This window comes from Oncorhynchus tshawytscha, linkage group LG22, assembly GCF_018296145.1.
Source record: "Oncorhynchus tshawytscha isolate Ot180627B linkage group LG22, Otsh_v2.0, whole genome shotgun sequence".
Taxonomy (NCBI): domain Eukaryota; kingdom Metazoa; phylum Chordata; class Actinopteri; order Salmoniformes; family Salmonidae; genus Oncorhynchus; species Oncorhynchus tshawytscha.
In genome coordinates, this window is record NC_056450.1 from 10,017,122 (window position 1) to 10,043,273 (window position 26,152).

At 46.1% G+C, this 26,152-nt stretch overlaps 1 protein-coding gene across 6 annotated transcripts; it reads left to right on the forward strand.

The window, feature by feature from the left end:
- The first annotated feature begins 12,150 nt into the window (after positions 1-12,150).
- lima1a (LIM domain and actin binding 1a) lies at positions 12,151-25,511 on the forward strand. Of its 6 annotated transcripts, none has more exons than XM_024384011.2 (11): positions 12,151-12,398; positions 13,954-14,110; positions 15,124-15,169; positions 16,778-17,140; positions 21,689-21,758; positions 22,328-22,422; positions 22,927-22,995; positions 23,084-23,135; positions 23,304-23,374; positions 23,479-23,612; positions 23,810-25,511. In XM_024384011.2, exons 2-11 carry the CDS (start codon positions 13,989-13,991, stop codon positions 24,930-24,932), a joined length of 2,145 nt encoding a protein of 714 aa, XP_024239779.1. In that variant the 5' UTR covers positions 12,151-12,398; positions 13,954-13,988; the 3' UTR covers positions 24,933-25,511. The 6 variants fall into 6 exon arrangements, with proteins under 6 accessions (XP_024239779.1, XP_024239780.1, XP_042159633.1 ...); XM_024384012.2 differs by having other exon boundaries at positions 23,307-23,374; XM_042303699.1 differs by lacking the exon at positions 12,151-12,398 and having other exon boundaries at positions 14,027-14,110; positions 15,398-17,140.
- The last annotated feature ends 641 nt before the right edge of the window (positions 25,512-26,152 follow it).

Consider the following 26,152-nt stretch of genomic DNA (forward strand, 5'->3'; position numbering starts at 1 on the left):
TAAAATGGATGTTTTTGTATTCTTCACCTTCTCTGAATAAACTGTGCTATCGTTTTGCATAAACTGAGTCTTTGACTAATTATTATTAAACCCATGGTCTTACAAACCTCGGGGATTGGTCAAAGCTTGATTGATTGATAGTTATTATCATTGGGATTGAAAATTCTCATGACACTTCTTCGCCGGTGCTGACATGCATGGCTAGATACGTAGCGCTGCCTGCAGGGTGGAGGGTGATTGCTGCACACACTGGACTGTTGACAGCCAGCACGTGTCAAGTGAGTGCTGCTTGGTTGACATTCATGAAGCCAGCTAGCTAACTCGTAAATGATTAGGTTACTCCTGTATACTTTTTGTAAGTTAACAAAATTGCATCCAATTGCAAAAGAGTAGAAGAGAAGTCATATTTTGAGGAGCAACTTGAACATGTATTTGAGCAAATTCAGTGATGAGTTCTATTACTGTTGTTGTTTACTGTTTGGCTATGGAGGATGATGATCGTTCATGTGTTGTGCACTTGAGTGAGGACCCAAAAGCGGTTTAACAAAAACAGAGTCCTTTAATGTAAAAACACAGGGAAGACATAGATCCTCTTCAGATGTAGAAAATGGCAAAATAGACAACCCTCAGAGAGGGCGACAAATGAAACAGAAAGTCCTTCTGATATTTACAAAAGAGTCCCCTTCTTAGCAGCAGAGGAGAATAGCTGGGTTGCAGCGACAGACTGCTGGTCTCTCTGGGTAGGCGCGGGTCGTAGCGGACAGAGGTACCTGATCACACGTAGCATCAGAAGAACAGGCAGATTCGACAGGATGGGACAAGGGTGAAGCAAACAAGACGATAGTTTGGTTCTGGCATGAGAAACTCAAACGAGAATCTGACAAAGAAAGAAGCAGGAACAGAGAGAGAAATAGAGACCTAATCAGAGGGAAAAAGGGAACAGGTGGGAAAAGAGTGAACGAGGTAGTTAGAGAAGATGAGGAACAGCTGGGGGAAGGAGAGGAAGAGAAGTTAAGGTAACCTAATACGACCAGCAGAGGGAAACGGAGTGAAGAGAAAGAACAGGAACAAGACATAATATGACAATACATGACAGTACCCCCCCACTCACCGAGCGCCTCCTGGCGCACTCGAGGAGGAAACCTGGCGGCAACGGAGGAAATCATCGATCAGCGAACGGTCCAGCACGTCCCGAGAGGGAACCCAACTCCTTTCCTCAGGACCGTACCCCTCCCAATCTACTAGGTACTGATGACCACGGCCCCGAGGACGCATGTCCAAAATCTTACGGACCCTGTAGATAGGTGCGCCCTCGACAAGGATGGGGGGGAAAGACAAGCGGGGGCGCGAAGAACGGGCTTAACACAGGAGACATGGAAGACCGGGTGGACGCGACGAAGATATCGCTGGAGAAGAAGTCGCACTGCGACAGGATTAATGATCTGAGAAATACGGAACGGACCAATGAACCGCGGGGTCAACTTGCGAGAAGCTGTCTTAAGGGGAAGGTTTTGAGTGGAGAGCCATACTCTCTGACCGCGACAATATCTAGGACTCTTAGTTCTACGCTTATTAGCGGCTCTCACAGTCTGCGCCCTATAACGGCAAAGTGCAGACCTGACCCTCTTCCAGGTGCGCTCACAACGTTGGACAAAAGCCTGAGCGGAGGGGACGCAGCGAGCGAGCTGAGACGAGAACAGCGGAGGCTGGTACCCGAGGCTACTCTGAAAAGGAGATAGACCGGTCGCAGACGAAGGAAGCGAGTTGTGGGCGTATTCTGCCCAGGGGAGCTGTTCTGACCAAGACGCAGGGTTACGAAAAGAAAGACTGCGTAAGATGCGACCAATAGTCTGATTGGCCCGTTCTGCTTGACCGTTAGACTGAGGGTGAAAGCCGGAAGAGAGACTGACGGAAGCTCCAATCAAACGGCAAAACTCCCTCCAAAATTGAGACGTGAATTGCGGACCCCTGTCCGAAACGACGTCTGACGGAAGGCCATGAATTCTGAAAACATTCTCGATGATGATTTGTGCCGTTTCTTTAGCAGAAGGGAGCTTAGCAAGGGGAATAAAATGAGCCGCCTTAGAGAACCTATCGACAACCGTAAGAATAACAGTCTTCCCCGCTGACGAAGGCAGTCCGGTGATAAAATCTAAGGCGATGTGAGACCACGGTCGAGAGGGAATGGGAAGCGGTCTGAGACGGCCGGCAGGAGGGGAGTTACCGGACTTAGTCTGCGCGCAGACCGAACAAGCAGCCACGAAACGACGCGTGTCACGCTCCCGAGTGGGCCACCAAAAACGCTGGCGAATGGAAGCAAGCGTACCCCGAACGCCGGGGTGGCCGGCTAACTAGGCAGAGTGAGCCCACTGAAGAACGGCCAGACGAGTAGGAACGGGAACGAAAAGAAGGTTCCTAGGACAAGCGCGCGGTGACGGAGTGTGAGTGAGTGCTTGCTTTACCTGCCTCTCAATTCCCCAGACAGTCAACCCGACAACACGCCCCTCAGGGAGAATCCCCTCGGGGTCGGTGGAGACTACTGAAGAACTGAAGAGACCAGATAAAGCATCAGGCTTGGTGTTCTTAGAGCCCGGACGATAAGAAATTACGAACTCGAAACGAGCAAAAAACAGCGCCCAACGAGCCTGACGCGCATTAAGTCGTTTGGCAGAACGGATGTACTCAAGGTTCCTATGGTCAGTCCAAACGATAAAAGGAACGGTCGCCCCTTCCAACCACTGTCGCCATTCGCCTAGGGCTAAGCGGATGGCGAGCAGTTCGCGGTTTCCCACATCATAGTTACGTTCCGACGGCGACAGGCGATGAGAAAAATACGCGCAAGGGTGGACCTTGTCGTCAGAGAGGGAGCGCTGAGAAAGAATGGCTCCCACGCCCACCTCTGACGCGTCAACCTCGACAACGAACTGTCTAGAGACGTCAGGTGTAACAAGGATAGGTGCGGATGTAAAACGATTCTTGAGAAGATCAAAAGCTCCCTGGGCGGAATCGGACCACTTAAAGCACGTCTTGACAGAAGTAAGGGCTGTGAGGGGAGCTGCCACCTGACCGAAATTACGGATGAAACGACGATAGAAATTTGCGAAGCCGAGAAAGCGCTGCAGCTCGACGCGTGACTTAGGAACGGGCCAATCAATGACAGCTTGGACCTTAGCGGGATCCATCTTAATGCCTTCAGCGGAAATAACAGAACCGAGAAATGTGACGGAGGAGGCATGAAAAGTGCACTTCTCAGCCTTCACATAAAGACAATTCTCTAAAAGGCGCTGGAGGACACGTTGAACGTGCTGAACATGAATCTGGAGTGACGGTGAAAAAATCAGGATATCGTCAAGGTAAACGAAAACAAAGATGTTCAGCATGTCTCTCAGGACGTCATTTACTAATGCCTGAAAGACAGCTGGAGCGTTTGCGAGGCCGAAAGGAAGAACCCAGTATTCAAAGTGCCCTAACGGAGTGTTAAACGCCGTTTTCCACTCGTCCCCCTCCCTGACGCGCACGAGATGGTAAGCGTTACGAAGGTCCAACTTAGTGAAAAACCTGGCTCCCTGCAGGATCTCGAAGGCTGAAGACATAAGAGGAAGCGGATAACGATTCTTAACTGTTATGTCATTCAGCCCTCGATAATCTATGCAGGGGCGCAGGGACCCGTCCTTCTTCTTAACAAAATAAAACCCCGCTCCGGCGGGAGAGGAGGAGGGGACTATGGTACCGGCGTCGAGAGCTACAGACAAATAATCTTCGAGAGCCTTACGTTCGGGAGCTGACAGAGAGTATAGTCTACCCCGGGGGGGGGGGGTGGTTCCTGGAAGGAGATCAATACTACAATCATACGACCGGTGCGGAGGAAGAGAGGTGGCCCTGGACCGACTGAACACCGTGCGCAGATCGTGATATTCCTCCGGCACCCTCGTCAAATCACCAGGCTCCTCCTGTGAAGAAGAGACAGAGGAAACAGGAGGGATAGCAGACATTAAACATTTCACATGACAAGAGACGTTCCAGGAGAGGATAGAATTACTAGACCAATTAATAGAAGGATTATGACAAACTAGCCAGGGATGACCCAAAACAACAGGTGTAAAAGGTGAACGAAAAATTTTAAAAAAGAAATGGTTTCGCTATGATTACCAGAGACAGTGAGGGTTAAAGGTAGCGTTTCACGCTGAATCCTGGGGAGAGGACTCCCATCCAGAGCGAACAAGGCCGTGGGCTCCTTTAACTGTCTGAGAGGAATGTCATGTTCCCGAGCCCAGGTCTCGTCCATAAAGCAGCCCTCCGCCCCAGAGTCTATCAAGGCGCTGCAGGAAGCTGACGAACCGGTCCAGCGTAGATGGGCCGACAAGGTAATGCAGGATCTTGAAGGAGAGACCAGAGTAGTAGCGCTCACCAGTAGCCCTCCTCTTACTGATGAGCTCTGGCTTTTACTGGACATGAAGTGACAAAATGACCAGCGGAACCGCAATAGAGACAGAGGCGGTTGGTGATTCTCCGTTCCCTCTCCTTAGTCGAGATGCGGATACCCCCAGCTGCATAGGCTCAGCACCCGAGCCGGCGGAGGAAGATGGTAGTGATGCGGAGAGGGGGCAACGGAGAACGCGAGCTCCTTTCCCGAGCTCGGTGACGAAGATCAACCCGTCGCTCTATGCGAATAGCGAGTTCAATCAAGGAATCCACGCTGGAGGGAACCTCCCGGGAGAGAATCTCATCCTTTACCTCCGCGCGGAGACCCTCCAGAAAACGAGCGAGCAAAGCCGGCTCGTTCCAGTCACTGGAGGCAGCAAGAGTGCGAAACTCAATAGAGTAATCTGTTATGGATCGATTACCTTGACATAGGGAAGCCAGGACCCTGGAAGCTTCCTCCCCAAAAACAGAACGATCAAAAACCCGTATCATCTCCTCCTTAAAGTCCTGATACTGGTTAGTACACTCAGCCCTCGCCTCCCAGATAGCCGTGCCCCACTCACGAGCCCGTCCGGTAAGGAGAGATATGACGTAGGCGATACGAGCTGTGCTCCTGGAGTAAGTGTTGGGCTGGAGAGAAAACACAATATCACACTGGGTGAGGAACGAGCGGCATTCAGTGGCCTCCCCAGAGTAACACGGCGGGTTATTGATTCTGGGCTCCGGAGATTCGGAAGCCCTAGAAGTGGCCGGTGGATCGAGGCGGAGATGGTGAACCTGTCTTGTGAGGTCGGAGACTTGGGCGGTCAGGGTCTCAACGGCATGTCGAGCAACAGACAATTCCTGCTCGTGTCTGCCTAGCATCGCTCCCTGGATCTCGACGGCTGAGTGGAAAGGATCCGAAATCGCTGGGTCCATTCTTGGTCAGATTCTTCTGTTGTGCACTTGAGTGAGGACCCAAAAGCGGTTTAACAAAAACAGAGTCCTTTAATGTAAAAACACAGGGAAGACATAGATCCTCTTCAGATGTAGAAAATGGCAAAATAGACAACCCTCAGAGAGGGCGACAAATGAAACAGAAAGTCCTTCTGATATTTACAAAAGAGTCCCCTTCTTAGCAGCAGAGGAGAATAGCTGGGTTGCGGCGACAGACTGCTGGTCTCTCTGGGTAGGCGCGGGTCGTAGCGGACAGAGGTACCTGATCACACGTAGCATCAGAAGAACAGGCAGATTCCGACAGGATGGGACAAGGGTGAAGCAAACAAGACGATAGTTTGGTTCTGGCATGAGAAACTCAAACGAGAATCTGACAAAGAAAGAAGCAGGAACAGAGAGAGAAATAGAGACCTAATCAGAGGGAAAAAGGGAACAGGTGGGAAAAGAGTGAACGAGGTAGTTAGAGAAGATGAGGAACAGCTGGGGGAAGGAGAGGAAGCGAAGTTAAGGTAACCTAATACGACCAGCAGAGGGAAACGGAGTGAAGAGAAAGAACAGGAACAAGACATAATATGACAATACATGACATCATGGCCTAGGCTGTCACCCAGTTGGTCACCAGTCTGAGTTGTTGTTGATGAGAATTGACTGGCAGTTCCAGTAGAGCATACCCTACATGACCAAAAGTATGCGGACACATGCTCATCGACCATTTCATCCCAAAATCATGGGCATTAATATAGAGCTGGTCCCTCCTTTGCTGCTATAACACCCTCCTCTCTTCTGGGACAGCTTCCCGCTAGATGTTGGAACATTGCTGTGGGGACTTGCTTCCATTAAGCCACAGGAGCATTAGTGAGGTCGGGCACTGATGTTTGGCGATTAGGCCTGGCTCGCAGTTGGCGTTCCAATTCATCCCAAAGGTGTTCGATGGGGTTGAGGTCAAATCAAAGCAAATTTGTATTGGTCACATACACATGGTTAGCAGATGTTAATGCGAGTGTAGTGAAATGCTTGTAATAGGCTGGGAGCAACAAAATGGAGTCCTGGTCAGATTTGCCGAAGGGAGGGGAGGACTTTGTATGCATCGTGGAAGTTAGAGTAGCAACGGTCCAGAATGCTACCAGCCCGTGTTGCGCATTCAATATGCTGATAGAATTTAGGAAGCCTTGTTCTCAGATTAGCTTTGTTAAAATCCCCAGCTACAATAAATGCAGCCTCAGGATGTATGGTTTCCAGTTTACATAGAGTCCAGTGAAGTTCTTTCAGGGCCATCGAGGTATCTGCTTGGGTGGGATATACACGGCTGTGACTATAATCGAAGAGAATTATCTTGGTAGATAATGTGGTCGGCATTTGATTGTAAGGAATTCTAGGTCAGGTGAACAGAAGGACTTAAGTTCCTGTATGTTGTTATGATCACAACATGAGTCGTTAATCATAAGGCATACACCCCCGCCCTTCTTCTTACCAGAGAGTTGTTTGTTTCTGTCAGCGCGATGCGTGAAGAAACCGGGTGGCTGTACCGACTCTGACAACATATCCCAAGTGAGCCATGTTTCCGTGAAACAGAGAATATTACAATCTCTGATGTCTATCTGGAAGGCAACTCGTGCCCTAATTTCGTCCACCTTGTTGTCTAGAGATTGGACATTGGCGAGTAATATGCTCGGAAGTGGTGTATGGTGTGCTCGCCTTCTCAGTAGGCAGCTCCATCTGCCTCTCCTGCGGCGACCACGTTGTTTTGGATAGGCCTCTGGGATAAGATCCCATGTCCAGGGTAAAGGTCCGAACAAAGAATCCACTTCGGGAAAGTCGTATTCCTGGTCATAATGTTGGTAAGTTGACATCGCTTTTATATCCAATAGTTCTTCCCAGCTGTATGTAATAACACTTGAGATTTTCAGTCAAGTTCTTCAACACGGATCTCGATAAACCACTTCTGTATGGACTTCGCTTTGTGCACAGGGGCATTGTCATGCTGAAACAGGAAAGGGCCTTCCCCAAACTGTTGCCAAAAATGGCCTAGAATGTAATTGTATGCTGTAGCATTAAGATTTCCCTTCACTGGAACGAAGGGGCCTAGCCCGAACCATGAAAAACAGTCCCAGACCATTATACCTCCCCCACCAAACCTTACAGTTGGCACTATGCATTCAGGAAATCCATACTTTTGGCCATATAGTGTAAGTATGCACACCCCACTGCTATGACACTCCAAAATGAGCTCAGGTGCATCCAATTTCCTTTGATCATCCTTGAGATGTCGCTACAACTTGATTAGAGTTCTCCTTTGGCCAATTACATAGTTTGGAAATAATTTAGAAAGAAACACACCTGTCTATATAAAGTCCCATAGTTGACAGTGCATGTCAGAGCAGAAACTAAACAATCAAGTCCAAGGAACTGTCCGTAGATCTCCATGATAGTCATATATCTGGGTATATATCTGGGAAGGGTATAAAACTATTTCTAGAGTGATGAAAGTTTCCAAGAATACAATGGTCTCCATTATTCGGAAATTGCAAAAATATGGAAAAACCCAGACTCTGCCTAGAACTGGTCGTCCGACCAAACTGAGAAATTGAGCAAGAAAGACCTTGGTTAGGGAGGTGATCAAGAATCCACTGACCACTCTAACAGAACTACAGAGTTCCTTGGCTGAGATAGGAGAACCTGCCAGAAGGACAACAGTCTCTACAGCACTTCACTAATCTGGGCTTTATGGGAGAGTGGCCAGATGAAAGCCAGTCCTGAGAAAAAGGCACATGACAGCACCCCTGGAGTTTAAAAAAAAGGGGATGTAGAAGACAAAGGCAAAATATTCTGTGGTCTGATGAAACAAAAATTTTACTATTTGGCCTGAATGAAAACCAGGCACAGCTCTTCACCCATCTAACATCATCCCTACCTTGAAGCATGGTGGTGGCAGCAGGTTTTCAGCAGCATGGTCTGGGAAAACCTTTTAACTAGGCAAGTCAGTTAAGAACAAATTCTTATTTACAATGATGGTCTACCAAAAGGCCTCCTGCGGGGACGGGGGCTGGGATAAAAACAAATTAAAAAATAGGACAACACACACATCACACGACAAGAGAGACACCACAACACTACATAAAGAGAGACCTAAGACAACAACATAGCATGGTAGCAACATATGACAACACAGCATGGTAGCAACACATGACAGCACCACAACATGGTAGCAGCACAAAACATGCTACAAACATTATTGGGCACAGACAACAGCACAAAGGCTAGAAGGTAGAGACAACAATACATCAGGCGAAAAAGCCACAACTGTCAGTAAGAGTGTCCATGATTGAGTCTTTGAATGAAGAGATGGAGATAAAACCGTCCAGTTTGAGTGTTTGCTGCAGCGAACTGAAAAGAGGAGCGACCCAGGGATATGTGTGCTTTGGGGACATTTAGAAGAATGTGACTGGCAGAATGGATAGAGGGAGAAATGAATGGTGCCAAATACAGGCAGATCCTTGATGAGAACCTGCTTCAGAGTGCGAACGACCTTAGACTGGGTGGAGATTTATGTTCCAACAGGACAATGACCCCAAGCATACAGCCAAAGCAACGCTGGAGTGACTTCAGAACAAGAATGTCAAAGTCCTTGAGTGGTCCAGACTTAAATCTCATTGAAAATCTGTGGAAGGACTTGAAGATTGCTGTTCACTGCTGCTCCCCATCTAGCTTAGCAGAGCTTGAGAAAATCTTCAAGGAAGAATGGGAGAAAATGCCCAAATCCAGATGTGCAAAGCTGATATAGACATACCCAAGACGACTCAAAGCTGTAATCGCTGCCAAAGGTGCTTCTACAAAGTATTGACTCAGGGGTGTAAGGGGTAAAAAAGATATTTCTGTATTTCATTTTCAATACATTTGCAATGTCTTAACATGTTTGCACTTTGTCATTATGTGGTATTGTGTGTAGATGGGTGAGAAAAACATATTTAAATCAACTTTTAATTCAGGCTGTAACACAACTAAATGTGGAATAAGGTATATGAATACTTTCTGAAAGCACTATCTTTGACTGCAAAACGAAATAAAATAATCATCAACAGTTTTTTTTCTTCTAAACTTTGGACAAAAATCAAATGAATTTAAAAAAACACAATGTGGTTTTCAAGCCTTTTTTTCAAATGTAATGAAAGGGTAATGAAAGTGCGTTTGATTTTTTTTTCTACCCCGTATTTTAATCATGTGACCTCGAGATCAATATAGCGTCTTCTCACATCACGTGTGAATTAATTGCCACTTGTGCATACCATGATCATCGAACATAATTATCCAGTTAGTTCAAAATAAATGTTCAACCATGTGGATTGACTTCAAATGAAATGCTTATCTTAAGGACATTATCAACAAACATTTTAACTTATTGTCTGTTATCAACATTATATGGGAATAATAACCATTTTGTCTAAGAAAATGTAGCCTCTTTCCGTACAAAGTTACAATTTTCATTCACTATCCATGGAAAAACGTAAATGAAGTGCATTCATTAATACACATGTGAAGAACGGAGGCGCAGTCTGGTCAAAAAAAACCAGAAAGCATCTCCATATTAACAGACGAATCCACTGACACAAAATACCAAAATGTTCTATATATTTTGTAGGAGAGCTGGGTGAAGACGTTAAAGTTGTTCTGGCTGATACAGTGTATTTACAGGCAGTGAACTGTTCAACAGTAGCAGAACATCATTCGGTGTACCTGCGCTTTTACGCTCGCTTTGTGGAGGCAGAGATGCACATCTCTCCAAATAATGTAGTCTAACAGAGTGGGAGAAATTGCTGGGTTGTTATTTCTATAGCGAATGAAAATAGGCTAGCAATTTATGTTCTGAGAATAGTCTACATTTCCCCCTCTACATTTTCTTATATAAAAAGGCTTATCATCATGCATGTTGTGTTGCTACCATGTTTTGTTATGTTGTGTTGCTAACCGGCTGTATTGTCATGTGTTGCTGCCATACTATGTTGTTGTCTTTGGGTCTCTCTTGTCGTGATGTGTGTTTTGTCCTATATTTTTAGGTTTATTTTCAATCCCAGCCCTTGTCCCTGCAGAAGGCCTTTTGCAATTTGTTAGGCCGTCGGTATGAAATAAAGGTTTAATAAATAAATCGTACCCATATGTTAATAAGAACAGAAAAAATAATGCGTTGTGAAATATTTTTGTTGATTGATACTGTCTTGTTATGTAAGGATGAGACTGTTTCGTTATATCCTCCACAACCTTCTAAGGCAGAAGCATTCTTCTGAGACAGCATTATGTTTCTGTTTTTTTCTTCCGATGACTGTCTATCAAGCCTTTCCGTTTATAATCTGATGCTAAATTGCAGGTTTTTCAGAATATATTGTTGTCCGCAAAGAATGTCCCAGCGGGGTTTTGACATGCTCTTTTGTTCAAGAGATTTTTTTCTCTGGTTGAATTCATAGTCTCTCCCCTTTAACTGTCACAATTGCCCCATTTTTATAGCCTCAGATGATCAGGGATTGAGTCTGTTGGAGAGGATCAGTTTGAGCAAAGTGAGGTGTAGAATCACTGATCTACAAATAGTAGAATTGCAGGAAATGAGATTTAAAACAGCTACATTTTCTGCTAGCTCATGGAATAACGTAGAATTGCAGAAAAGGAGATTTGAAACTGCACATTTTTCTCTGTGCCAACAAGAAGTGTGAACAGTTTGGTGTCGCATAGGTTGCGAGGTGTGGGTTTGTTACTATGCCGATAAATGCCAACATCCATCCAGACATTTGCCACCTAGGACATTTGTGTGACAGATCTCAAATAGTACTGGAGTACCCCTGCTATAGGCCTACACCACATAAATGGCTCCTAGCCTCCCATGCATAATCCTACTTTTATTCCCTAACACTAAAACTAAAACTAAATCATATAAAACTCAATAGAAATGTTTTTATCAAACCGAAACTGAATAAAAACGAGTAAATCAAGTCTGAAAAATAAATTAAACTAAATTGAATTCCAAATCAAAATGTAAAAACGAATAGAAATAAAAACTAATAGAAAATCCAAAAATGGTATTAACTTTGCTCCAAAGGCATACAGACCACCCAAAGTAAAGACAGAGTGATTAATCCTGAATCTGATCCACACTGGGTTTTTAGCTGTTACACAACTTTGTATTCTCAAAATACTGTATGCCATAGACATAGTTATGTGTCAGGTTACGTTCAATTGTATGGACACAGAGCCCTTCCCTACACACGCAGGGAAATCATGTGGTTTGGATTAGACTGTAGTGATGTGTCACTGATGTAGACTAGACCCTGGTGCCACACCAATCTGAAGCTTAGCAGTCCTGTTTAACCACATGGTAAATTAGATGGCACAATAACAGTGTCTTAAACATCTTAGACTAGGTACAACAAGGTATAGAGGATTGTTTTGGTATGGGTTAATTGATAGACAGAATGGCCCGGAATACAGATAAACATACAGACCTTTTAAGGAGTTGAAGAGGGATGATAACATGGGTTTGATATAGTGATAAGAAGTAAGTCTCGTCTTTTGATCACACACACACACACACACACACACACACACACACACACACACACACACAGTGGAGTTTGTCTGGATTGTGAATGACTCACATCCTCTCAGCCTTTGACCTCATGAGAAGGGAGGTAGAGTTTGCTTCACTTCCAGGAATTGAGTGGGATGCTTCCTCATGTGTCATACTGTAAGGAGGTGTAGTCTACACTGTATGTACCCACCTTTTTTTGCTTTCAGATTCACTCTGGGGAACACAGTGGTTTGGATGGGAAGGGCAGCTTGTACTGTACCTGCCAGGTGGAAGTAAATGCTGCTATGTTATTGGTTGGAAAGAGTCTCATGGTGTTGATTTGCCCACTCCCATTTTCCTAAGCACACATACTTCCATGAGCACAGCACACAGCAGTGCCAGACAGCAAAGTGTTACTGAGGAGAAGGAAAAGAGGGAGGTTGAAACAAGCATCAAGAAATAAGAGAGGAGTGATAAGAAAAACTTGAAGGTATGTAACATGCCTGAGCTTTCTATGGGGGTAGAGGTGATGATTTAAAAAACATGTTTTGTGTAGAAAGGCTTATCCTAGTACTTAGACATCTTTCTGGAAATACTGATTTGAAAGTTAAGTTGGATGCCTAATTTGGCATCCAACTTGGTATTTTGCTCTCTGTGCTCAAGTAATTTCCTATTAGTTAAATATTTGATTGTAGTCAGTGCTGATGGCAATTTCCAAAATGTGTTGTCTGAGGTGATATTTTGATTTGATGTGTGTGGTGTTTGATCAGTGGACAAAGAAATAGGGAAGTGTTAAAGGTCCAATGCAGCCGTTTTTATCTAAATATCAAATAATTTATGGGTAATAATTAAGTACCTTACTGTGATTATTTTCAATTAAAATGGTCTAAAAGAAACAAATAACGTATTAGCAAATAATTTGTCTAGGACTTTCTGGAAGTGGTTTGAGTGGGAGGGGAAAACTGAAAACTAGCTGTTATTGGCAGAGAGGTTTGAAACTTTCTTTCTTATTGGTCTATTAACTAATTTACTGCCTGGTGATGTCACCAGGTAGGCCAAAACTCCATCCCACCAAAACAGGCTGAAATTTCAGGGTCTCTTTTCAAACAGCTCGTACACTAAAAGGGCATTAATTATAATTTTCACCATATTATTCCAACTTCAGAGTTTGGAAATATACCGTATATAAAACACAGGAAACCATGTTTTTTTTTTGACTGCACTGGGCCTTTAAGGCTTGCCTATATTCCAGAGCAGCATTTTTGGATTAATGCCAACCTGCTAAATGGGGACTTCACTATTATTGTTATTCATAATAACAGTGGTGTATCTGCTGTTGGTGGATGTGTGCAAGGTGTCTCATTACCAAGGAAAAGTATAGTCTAGGTCTACCTGTCCTGTCTTACCATATCTGTTAAAAAAGGACATCTAAACCAATAGGCTAGTTTGACAGTACAGTACGTTAGCTCGGAACCCCAGAGGCTATTTCCTAACTAGAATCCTCAACATCTTCCACATTGGCTAATTGTTTTTTGTACTGTGAACCATGTGTAATTCTGAAATGACAGTTGAAATGAACGTGCTTACTGTAGAACAGTAAGGCTGAGAGTGAATGCATGTAATCTGCTTGCCCTGGTTTCCAGACAGAAAGTCTGTGTGACGTCCCAGGAAACAAGTGGACACTTCACTGTCTCTGTATGACACTGAGAAAGATGACCAGGCAAGGCCTGTGTATGCAGTGAGTAGTAGCTTGGGGTCTTCAAGTTCATGAGTTCAGTGACTCAATGAGAGGCCTGAGTTGGATGAGTAGCTGCTGTGTGCTGGCTAGTGCCTTACTCCTTGCTGATTTATTCATCCACAGGAACCATGTGTCATTTTACACAATAGTGGCCTACTGTCGCTCACTGCAGACTACTCATACCATAGACCTATGGCTTACACACACCATACGCTGAGATAGAGGAGTATGATTGTCTAGGGTAGAATCTTATTTTTGTTATTTGTGAGGTAAATGTAATATACTATATATTTTTCTTCCTATTCAGCCAGCTAGAGCAGTCTTTTCCTGAGAACAACCGAGATGACCGTTGCTCCGTTCAGTCGCAGACAGTGGGCCTCCCAGTCCCTCAGAGTCACAGCTGCGGAATTGTCCATAGTTGGCACCAGAGGAAAGAACAATGCCATCGCTGAGCGCTTCTCGAAGTAAGTGGGGTACAGTAGTATTAAATCTATTTATAAATAACTCAAGATAGTTCATATGTGTCGTTTACAGTGGGAGCAAATTACGGATAGTGGGCAGAATAAACAAGGTCGGACCAAGCCATGCGCGAGCGAGATCCTATCCGCGCGTTGTAGTATGTATTTGCATATTTCTGTTAGGGTACGCCTCCTTTCTGAAATGTGCGCAAACTCAATTGAACCTTGCACTCCTTCTAAACAACGCAATTTAACCCCCAAAAACGTTGGCAAAGCGTCAAGTCTATAAAACGTAGGCCACCGTGTTCGTAACAGATTATAGTTTTGGGAAAAGAAAACAAACAAAAAAAAGAGCATAATGTCGGCCCAGTTTCACCTAGTTCCATTCTCTCCCACTACCCGGGACCGGACTTCCTCTCACTACCATTATGCTTCAGCTTTGTAGCCCCAGTCAAGTGTCTGGGTTACCCCTTCGGTCTGTGGTCCTATCGCTCTCATTCACCTTAACTGTTACTCACTTTCTCTTCTTGCTTCACATGTACAGACACCCAGTTGTATCTATTGCTCTCACTCTCTTCCTATACCCTCATACTTGTTCCAAGGTAGAAATGCAAATACTCACTTCAGTGTTAAGTTTATCTTTCCCTCTCCTACTGACCACTGATAGCTTTTCCCATCCCAGTCCGTTCTGCTGCTTGGAACCATAGCATTAGATCACACACTCCCTCCCACTCTCTGTCATCTCCGTGTCTGCTGGATCAGTACAAGATAAGACAATTACACCAGCAATATTTTGAAACTGGATTTAATAGTGCCAGTCTGCTTGTGCTATCATGCCAACTCATTGTCATGGAGTAGGCAAGAGCACAAACAGATCTGGGACCAGGCTAGAGTTTTACCAGTTTGTCTAGCCAAATGTGGAAACAGCAGCAGTAGCTATGATACAGCCAGACATTTCTGAGATCCAATTGATCCGTTATGCAACCCTATCCTCACAACCCCCTCCATCCTCTTCCAAGGTACCAACTGGCTGCAGAGGAAGCCAACCTGGAGAGGAAGAAAGCCGTAAGTACCCAGTCAAGGTTGAAGAGACTAATATCTAACAAAGCTAGAGACATTGGGATGAACCTATTTCTCTCTCAGGCCTAAACACGCACAGCCATGCCTGTCCACATATTTCACTTGGAGGATACACTAGTAAAGCTTTAATCCGTCTTCAGAGACGTTTAATCTGAAGGTAGATAACCTCTGTTGCTCCCAGTACCTTGCATCACTTCCTCGCTTCTGTTACAGACCTGATCAATTAACACTGGGTGGTCACGCACTTCACAGGCATGAAGGACTACAATGTAATGCCAGATCCCACCTGGGCAATACAGACACACTTCCTCGAGGTCTGTTGGCTGGGCCCGGGAATGTCACCTGAGGGGATATAAACAGACAGCAGGGAATTGAGTTACTTTCATTAAGCTTTTTCAATCCCAGGTATGTGTCTGAGTCTGGAATAAGTCGACTGTCAGCTGTTGTATTGTATTGTGAGCAAGGCTTTCAAGGCATTTAGTGGGATTTTTTGTTGTTGTTGCTACAATTATGTAAATTGTCACTGTTAGCAGGAGAATTTAACATAAGAAAAGCTGTTAGTCTTCACAGTTTGTGTGTGGGTGTGTGTGTGTGTGGGGGGGGCATGCTGCTGGTCTCTATCCTCAAATGGTTCATTTCTCCAAAAATGACAATTTCCTGCTATCTCGTTTTTGGGATTTTCCCCTTCTTTCAATTGACCTTTTCTGTTTTTTTTTCTCTCTCTCTCTTACTCATCCTCTTGCTTTTCTTTCTCTTTATCTCTTTCTATGTTCCCCCCTCTCTCTTCCACTGTTACTCTATTTCTCTCTCTCCTTCCCTCTCTGTGTTTCTCTCACACTCTCTCTTGGCATAGAGGGGTGGGCAAGCTAGCTCCTTCATGCAGATCTTTTCTCAAAGCTCACATCTGGGAGAGCTTTTATCATTTCCACCCAACAGACACAGAGCCAACTGGATCTCCAGGTTACCGGGCTTTCCAAGGTTTTTACCATTTTTCTTTGACAAAAGGAGACAGACGGTAGTGAAAGGAAAACTATGAATTGTTAAGGTCCTTATTTCTCATTCATTTAAATGGCTGTGAAACTTTTAGCTCCACTTATCTTACTGTTCTGGTTGTCTAAACAGAGGACAATGCGTCCGTTGTTTACTTGAAAGTAAGCATTGAAGCTTGTGTTAAAAACCCCTTAGAGTGTTCTCGTCATATGGTCCTAGTCATTTGATGAGCATGAGAAACTGTCGTCATAACCAGGTTGGGTTAACCAGGGAGAGGTCTGGTAGGAAGATGCTACTCAGATTGAATGCTAACGGTAGCTGTATTCGTAGCTATGGAAGAAATCGGAGACCGACTCGTCTCCTGAAACAATTGATGTGGGTGTAACACTGGTATCTGATCTGTATCCCCCCCCCCTGATCCTGTAATTACTACCGCATATCATTCCTCAGCATTTCTCTTTTACACAACACAAAACAAAAAAACTAATCCTGGTCTCTTAAGTATCTAAGTTATGGATTCAGCCAGTTGGGATGCTTCTGGACTGTGTCAGTGATTATGATCCGTTAGTCAGACAGACTGTCGGTCTTTACCCCCTCCTCCAGGCTGCGGAGCCGTCGCCACAGACTTTCCGCAGTTGCAACCTGAGTGTGTTGAAGAAGCTTTGGGAGCAGCCTGTCCAGTCAGCCACACCTTGTGCCACGCTACCCCACACTCGCCGCTTACTCCCCTCAGATCCTAACGCCAAGCACCAGACCCAGCCACCTCTCTCACCAGACCCCAACACCAGTCCCACAGCCGCAGAGGACCAGGCAGGACCAGGTATGGAGAGGAGACGGCAGCAGAGAGACCGAGAGAGGCAGGAGGGAGGAGCAGCAGAAGTGCCTTGCATCCCCAGTGAGAAGCCCGACATACCCCTCAACAACCTCAAGATGATGTTCGAGAAAGGAGAGAACCTTCAGAACAAAGTAAGTCCAAACTTACCGATTTACAAGCTACACGCCCCTAAATATTTTAATAGGATATATGTAATTTTCCTGCCATTTTCCACCACATAAATGATAAGAAATGAGAATGGCCAAACAGGAACAAAGCTGATGAACTACTGCAAAATGCATTGTTTGTTTAATCTTTTATTTTTATCAAAGTCGTTTGTTTCTTCAAATCTGTGGTTTCCACATGTATTTTGGAGAAACACTTGTATATTGTTTAAGTATTAGAAGTCCAGTGTGGTCATGTTGATCAGGTGTTGTGAGGCCTTCTACTCTGTGACAGTGACTTAAAAATGTGCCTTTCTTTCATTCAAAAAGAAGGACATTTCTAAGTGACCCCAAACTTTTGAACAGTAGTGTACATGCATACATACTAACATACATACAGTGCATTCGGAAAGTATTCAGACCCCTTGACTTTTTCCACAGTTTGCTACATTACAGCCTTATTCTAAAATGGATTAAATACAATTCAAATCTCAATCTACACACAATACCCCATAATAACAAAGTGAAAACAGGTTTTTAGAAATGCATGCACGTTTTTATATAAAACTGAAAAACCTTATTTACATAAGTATTCAGACCCTTTGCAACAAGACTCGATATTGAGCTCAGGTGCATCCTGTTTCCAATGATCCTCCTGATGTTTCTACAAGATCTGGGGAAGGGTACCAACACATTTCTGCAGCATCGAACTCTTTGGTCTGAGTGCCAAACGTACTATACGTACTATATAGATTTTACGGACATACCTAGTTGAATAAACAATGTATTTTACAATAGTTATCTTTTGTTTTTAATCCCATCCTTCAGCTCCCCTCAACCCCTCCCATCTGTCTCTGAACACCATCCAGTTTGGATTTCTAACTGCCATTTCACAAAAGTTCTGAACCTGTATACATTTTATGGACACAGTATATTTTACCTTAGTTATCTTGTTTGTTTGTTTTGTCTCACCCTTCAGCTCCACTAAACCCCTCCCATCTCTCTTTGAACATCATCCAGTTTTGATTTCTGTTTGCCATATATTTTTCAACTGTGCTGTGATTCACAAATGTTCCGAACATTTCTATTCTCATAGTCTCTACAGATTGCAAACCAACGATAAACACCTTTGCTAAAAGTATTATATTATTGATCGATTGACTAGGACTTGTCAAATCACCCGGCAGAGACCGTGACTTCGATGTGTTTGCTAAGGAAAGGCCCTGTGAAGCAGCCCTATGAATTGTAGAGTTTTGAAAGATTTTTTTTTTCTGAAGATGTAGCAGACAACAGGTCGGGTGTGTCGTCAATGTTCCTGTTCCAGAAGTAAAGAATGTTGTGCTGTGTGTTCTCCAGGGGTCAGAGCCCTCCTGGGGATAGTCATGCTGCCAGTCACATGCATCGCTCTGAGTGTTCTCATCTCACAGTACATTCCTACAGATGGGCTAGATATAAACATGCCCTTAGGCAGATAAGAGGGTAGGATGGGGGTTTCAAAACAAACTGTCCTCCTCCTCACACTCACTTTGGAGGTTAACAGCCATTTTGATAATAGAAAAGTGGGTAAACTCGTTTTAGAAGCAAAGGATCCTTTTTATTCTAGGCTAATAGTCTATATCTTGTTTATTTTCCCTGGCTTGTATGAAATATTAGGCGTTGGAAATGAAAGGCCAGACTTTCAATGGAACTTCCTTATGAGGTAGAGTTTTTGGTTGATTGTTGATCAAGATTCAGACCTTCATATTCTTTTACTAAAGCTAGTTTACTAGTCGGTTTTTGAACATGGCCTGGACAACAGATCAGAGGATTGTTTTGTAGCGGCTTAATGAGTTGCCTCGCCACACCCCAGCTGGTTGAACCTTCCTTCCTTCCTTAAGCACATTAGCAGCTTTCTCTCTCCCAGCTGAAAGCCAGGAAGTGACCTGGGCTCTCCCCACACACCCCCACACCCTGGCCTCGACCCACACCTCCACGTCCAGCCCTGACTGGCTCCCTGCTCCTTGGCCTGTAGGCCTAGCCCCTCTCCCCGCTTCTCTTCCAGGGGCGGTGATGTCATGGGGCGGTGATGTCATGGGGCAGGCATTGCACGTGACTGCAGTAGAAATGAGCCTCCTCAGATTGCTCTTCCTCCCCAGGTCCTCTCTGATTTATAAAAGAAAAGGACTTTTCTCCCCCTCCTCTCCCTGGAGGAGACGGTCATGAGGGAGAGGCACTTAATTGACCCAACTTCACCCCCCCCCTCCCTCCCTCTTTAGCCCCCCACTCCCCTCCATATGCCCCCATGAAGGCCTCCCCTCCCCTCTGCTCCCCTCTCTCTGTGTGACTGTGACGAGACAGAAAGGAAGGAGGCACCAGTCCAGTCGTGGTCCCTGCTCTGCTCTGTCAGGCAGCCCAGTCCAGTCGTGGTCCCTGCTCTGCTCTGTCAGGCAGCCCAGTCCAGTGGAGCCACAGTCTAATGAACACAATTGAGTTAGCTGCTGTTGATGTTCCAAACTCCTCCAGGACAGGTATGAGTGTTCCAGCGTAAGTCTTCTCCTCTCCTCAACTCGTGCTTCGGTCTGCTTCTCCCTGTAGCTCCTTGCGTTGCTTTGCGAGAGGTAAATATATATATATATTTTTTTCTTTGTTTGGTCTCAAACCCCTCGACCTCGGACCTCCTTGAGCTCACTTTTCATCATTGCGGCTCTGAAACATAAAGCGGAGACTATCTGGGGTTTGCTTTCATTGCTTGTTGTTGGATTAGTATGTTTGTATTAGGTTATAGCGCATTATGCTGTGAATCGAATCTTTTGATGGGAGGGCTAGCATATACACCGACTACACTATGGTTGATGAAAGTACTGATCTGTCAGTGAATAGGGCTTTTTAAGGACTTTGTTTTTGTCAATGGTGGTTTTGTGCTATATGTAGCCTAGCCTACAACTCACTGATTTGAATTGGCCTTTTTTCTTGTTATTGTTCTGGGGCCCAGGCAGCCAGCCGGCAGGCGGTAGGCTGTAGGGAGGAGCCTCAGTCTGTCTACGGGGGTTTTAATTGTCAGTGGGATTAGTGTCAGAGCTCTTTGTCTGGGCCGCTGATCAGTTCCTCCCTATCGAAGCTCAGCTGCCTTCTGGCTGTTTGTTTGTTTACATCCTCCGCCTGCTCCCCCATATTGTTGAGGCACCACCCGTGACCACCGTCTGGAGAAGGGTTGAGAGGAGAGGGATCAGGCTGAAGAGTGGTCACGCTTGGGAAGGGGCCTCCGGCTGCGTTAGAGAGAGGTCTCTCGGCCTGGGGTCCGTCTGGGGCCAGCTGGGGTCTGGCTTCCTCTGCCTGGCTCTGTCTGGAGTCTAGAGCCTAGATTAATCCACTCTGGAGGATGGAACAGCACATTTCACCCCCTTCTGCGAATGCAAATCTAAAATCCAGACGGCCACGAATGCACAACTCTATATAGACCTTTCCCCTGGAACAGCACTGCTCTGTCTCGTCCTTATATTTCAGGATTTTATCCACCCTTTGCCTCCCCTTCTCTCTCGTTCTGTCTGTGTATTATAAGGCTGTGCCCGGCGCAGTCCCAGCCGACCAGGGCTTTGTGGCACCCTGCTGCTCCTCTAATCTCTGATACCGATCACACCCGTGGCTTACAGACACAAGCGGTACAGACAGATAGGAGGCAGGAGACCGGGCGCGTTCCAAATGGCACCCTATTCCCTACACAGAGCACTACTTTTGACCAGAGCCCTCTTTGCCCTGGTCAAAAGTAGTGCCCTATATTATAGGCAATACGTCAACATTTGGGGCTCAACCATAGGCTGTTCTGGCATTGAGTGGGTAGAGGCCAGGTGAAGCCAGGCTTAACTTGAGTCTCTGCTATTATAGGTGTGCCAAGAACAGCATGTCTTCTCCTCTCGGCTTTTACCACTGACCCTTTGGTTCTACGAAATCCCTCTCTCACCGATGGCCTGATCACTGAAACGAGAGTTGAAAAGTAGGCAGCAACTCGGTCTCGTCTTAGAATGCGCTGTGCTGTGTGTCAGGCAGGAGGGTGACTGGTGAGTCTCCTGGCGGGTGCTGGTGTTGACTGGGGATGTGGGACTGTGGACAGGAAGACAGACTGGGGTGTCCGTCTCGCCTTTTCTCCCTAAGGTTCTAGCTCACAAGGGGATTAGAGTAGAGGAGGGCTGGGCTGAGCACGAGAGGCAGACAGCTGGGACGGAAGCTGGACAACAAGCCAGGCTGATACTGTAGCTGACTCCCTGACACGCTTGCCACACCACCTCCTCGCCTCTCTCACCTATTTCCTTCTCATCTCTCCGCACCACTCTTCTCACTGTCAGAGCACTGGGCTCAGAGCTGTCTGATGGATGGCCCTGGTTCTCTCCTGCCTTAAATTTAGTTTCAGCGACGTGAGCATCATATGGTTCTGTATGCAAAGCACGAGTCAAGTGCTGCTGGCCTTATTCCGTATGTTCAGAGCCTGCTCAATCTACAATGTAAAGGCTACCCTAATGGAATATACCATCCTGATAGCGTGGCTTGGTTCTGTGTTTCCAGGTGTCCAGAGAGCCTGTGAGGATTGGAGGGACCGGAGGCATCACTGACAACATGGATCAGCTACTTGGAGGTACTATTACGCTGACAGAGCGCTCACTCACTCACGAGTTAAAAGCAAATGTACTGTTCTCCACGAGGATGCACATATTGTTTCACTAGGCTAGAGAGGCGTACAGACAGACTAAGCATACGTAAGTTGTCCAGACTACCTCTTTCCTGTAAATGTACTGGGTCAGTGACTGTAGATGGCGCCTTCCTAAAGTGCCGTGATCAGCAGAATGTCTGATTACAGGAAGAATGATAGTTACGGGAAGAGGGCTTTTCCCTTCTATTCCCCCTGTGACCCTGTGTTCCCGTCGCAGCCTGACGAACACCATGGGCATATCCCAAATAGCATCCTATTCCCTATATAGTGCACTGCTGTTGACCAAAGCCCATAGATTCTGGTAAAAAAAAACACAAAAAAAAAAAAAGAGTACACTATATAGGGAATAGGGTGACACTTGGGACGCATCCCATGACCCAGACAGTCTGCATTGTGCTGAATGGATCACCTGTACTGTCATCTCCATAGCTTATGAGAGGTGTGTGTGTGTGTGTGTGTGTGTAACCTGTGCTTCTCTCTGTCGGGTCTCATAGATTCAGGGAGCATAGAGTCCATGCCTCTGAGGGACAGGATGGCCATGTACCAGGCTGCTGTGTCTAAAACAGAGGTGTTATCCTCCTCAGTCAGCGTGAGTACCTGTCCTTTACTCTGCTTCACTGCCTGCCTGCCATGGAAGATCATGTAAGAAGTCCATGGTTCTTAAACCTGACGGAACTTGACTAGCCTCGTAAGGTATAACGATCCTTAAGTCGTGCGAGCTTACATTCTGTTCGAGAAACGAGAGCGCAGCGGTGGTCTTGGATCAGGCTGGAACTTGACCCCAAAATGAGAACTTCAGGCCCATCCCGGCCAGATGCTGTCAGTTACGGGTTACTTTTATTTTATTTATTCATTTAACCAGGCAAATCAGTTAACAAATTCTTATTTACAATGACGGCCTACCCCGGCCTAACTCTAAAGACGCTGGGCCAATTGTGCGCCGCCCTATGGGACTCCCAATCACGTGATTGATACAACCTGGAATCAAACCAGGGTCTGTAGTGACGCCTCTAGCACAGAGATGCAGTGCCTTAGACCGCTGCGCCACTTATCCCAACTCTAAAACACGTCCCTGTTTTTCTCTCTCTGGCAGAGTGATCAGCTGGACTCTGACCTCTGCAGCAAACAGAAGGAGAATGTACCCCCAGGCAGTGTGGACACGGTGAGGGATTGTGTTCTCTGTGTGTGTGTGTGTGTGTGTGTGTGTGTGAGAAACACCTCTAAATCACCACCTCTCCCTCTCCTCTCAGGGTCCGGACTCAGAGCCCAACAGTAGGAAAGCATCTTCCACAGAGAGCAATGGTAACTGATTTGGTGCTCCACTGCATTTCACCAGATCTACAGTATATTCTTGTCTGTCATTATTTGTCTCCTCTATAGGTTTCAGCTCGTGAACGTTATGTCAGTATTTTCACAACAGCTCCCTCTGGTGTCCAATGTGTGCCATTACTGATTTTAGTCTCATCACAGCAGGCTCCAGTACCGGCACCTTCTCTGCATCCCCGACTCAGAAGGACCAAGCTCAGCCCAAGACCTCCAGGGTGAATTCAACAGTCCCTTTTCTGTATTTGTCTCAGAGCAATTGCCAAACCAACCATTCACTCTCCCAACGTGCCTTGAATGCCTCTATTTTGTGTGTGTACAGAGCTTCTGCTTGCCTGCACGGGAGAGTTGTGTGTCATGTCAGAAGACAGTCTACCCTTTAGAGCGTCTGGTAGCCAACCAAAAGGTCTACCACAACACCTGTTTCAGATGCTCCCACTGCAACACCAAACTCAGGTGAGGGGATAGGATGGGACAGACACCATGCAGCAAGGAATTGTTTATTTGTTAAAACATCTGTTAATCTCACTATTAGTGGAATTGATATCGTCTTTAGGTCCACAGTGTTGTTCCTCTTGAGTTAAGGATCAGGGTTTATGCGGCAAGTTTAGAAAAAAATCTCAATGTTGTCTTTGTCTCCCTCTGCTGGCCAGCCTGGGGACCTACGCCTCTCTGCACAGCCACGTCTACTGCAAGCCTCACTTCTGCCAGCTGTTCAAGGCCAAGGGCAACTACGACGAGGGCTTCGGCCTGCGCCCTCACAAGGAGCTGTGGGAGACCAAAGGAGAGAGTGGGGCTGGGGAGGAACCCAGGACAGAGCTGACTACCAAGGCCACCTCCTTTTCCAAAGACAAGCTGAAGAAGTGCGCCTCTACTGGCACGCTGTTGATCAGCCCAGCAGTAGAGGAGTCTCCACTGGCCAAGGTCAATGTGGTGACGGCCTCCCTGGAGACCCGCGCCCAGAGCTCAGCAGAGAAGGACAAGCCAGTGGAAACACGTCGGCTGAAGATCTCCTGGCCCCCCCGCACTGAAGGAGACGGAGAGGGGGGTAACACTGGGGACAGTCCCACCTCAGACGGGAGCTCCGCTGGGAAACAATCCCGTGCTAAGTGGCCCCCAGAGGACGACTCAGCCTCCTCCGACCAGAGCCCAGAGCCCACCGTACGCTCCACCCTCTGCAGGAGCGCCTCCCTCAAGGAGCGTAGCCGACCCTTCTCATTGGCCATGGCAACCCATGCTCCCGCTCCTGCTGCCAGTCAGACAGCCAATCCTGAGCCACTGGAGAGGAGAAGCTCATTCGAGGACAGGGAGCCTGAACTGGCCTGTAGCCCTGAGGAACAAGGCATGGAGGACCAGGAACAACCAAACAGCCTGTCACCCGGCTACCACACGCCTTCTGATGACAGCTACGTGGACATCCACGACAGCTCTGAGGACGAGGGGATGGAGGGGAGAGTCGCACGTCTGAAAGACCACCACAAATTACTAGAAGCAAACCATGAACAGGGAGCAAAGAATGACAGGGAGGAAGAGGAAAAGCTGGAGGGAGAAGAAGAGGGAGCAGGAAAAGAGGGGGAAGGGTTACCTTCTCAAAACTGCCAGACTGCCTCGTCAGAGATTGCCGCGCCCCCCTCGTCTCTGGAGACTGAGCAGAGGTCCAAGACCAACCGCATGTCTCAGGATGTGGGCTTCTGGAAGGGCGAAGAGGCCGTGTCTGTAGAGGAGATGATTAAGAGGAACCGCTACTATGAGGAAGATGAGGACGAGGAGGACTGAGAGACACTGAACTGGCGTTTATCATGCCATGAAAACGAGCCATTATCACCACACTGACTGTTAACTTCCTCCCCTCTCTTCATTTCCCTGTTACTAAGGAACAGTGTCTGGCTGCGTTTGGTGCCATGTCAGGTGTTATACTCTGTCTGAGCTCTATTTGTGCCTCTGAACTATCACCTCAATTGGAGTGATCAAGTCCTCAGAATATCTACATTGTTAGTTTTCCATAATATAGATTTATTGAAGCACAGATCAGTCTTATGTTTGTGTATCATTCAACGCTAATTTTAAGATATTCCATGATCTGAAACGACCTATTGTGGGTCATTTATTTCTGTCCATTCTACCTTAGTCTGGATGATGGCACAGTAAAAAACAAACAAATGCTGATGATACCAACTGAACCCAGTGAATGAGACATATGAGTATGTATTTAGAGAGTCCGATGAATGTTTTTAAGGTGGATTGTTTGATCAGAACCGCAGGAGAGCTCAGCTGAAAGGACAGGATCGGTTTTCACCATATTCATTCTGCTTGTTATCATTGTTTGTATGAATTAAAAAAAGGATGCACACAAAATATTTTGTGACCTCTAGTCTCATTCTAGTTTGGACACTGACTCATTCAAGGGTTTTTCTTTATTTTGACTTCACTACATTGTAGATTAACAGGAGACAAACTATGAAATTACACATATGGAATTATGTAGTAACCCAAAAAGTGTTAAATCAAAATATATTTTATATTTCAGAGTCTTCAAAGTAGCCACCCTTTACCTTGATGACAGCTTTGCACACTCTTGGCCTTCCCTCAACCAGCTTCACTTGGAATGCTTTTCCAACAGTCTTGAAGGAGTTCCCACATGCTGAGCACTTGCAGGCTGCTTTTCCTTCACTCTGCGGTCCAACTCATCCCAAACCATCTCAATTGGGTTGAGGTCGAGTGATAGCGGAGGCCAGGTCATGATGCATCCCTCTCCTTTTTGGTCAAATAGCCCTTACACAGCCTGGAGGTGTGTTGGGTCATTGTCCTGTGGAAAAACAAATGATAGTCCCACTAAGCACAGACCAGATGGGATGGTGTATTGCTGCAGAATGCTGTGGTAGCCATGCTGCTTAAGTGTGCATTGAATTCTAATTAAATCAGTGTCAGCAGCAAAGCACCTCCTCCATGCTTCACGTGGGAACCACACGTGCGGAGATCATCCGTTGACCTACTCT

Bases quoted from the DNA above. Each gene is read 5' to 3' on its own strand.
- lima1a (XM_024384011.2), top strand. From the start codon at position 13,989: ATGACCGTTGCTCCGTTCAGTCGCAGACAGTGGGCCTCCCAGTCCCTC. The intron at 17,141-21,688 runs GTAAGTCCAAAC...CTGTGTTTCCAG, and splicing joins GAGAGAACCTTCAGAACAAA to GTGTCCAGAGAGCCTGTGAG. The intron at 21,759-22,327 runs GTACTATTACGC...CGGGTCTCATAG, and splicing joins CATGGATCAGCTACTTGGAG to ATTCAGGGAGCATAGAGTCC.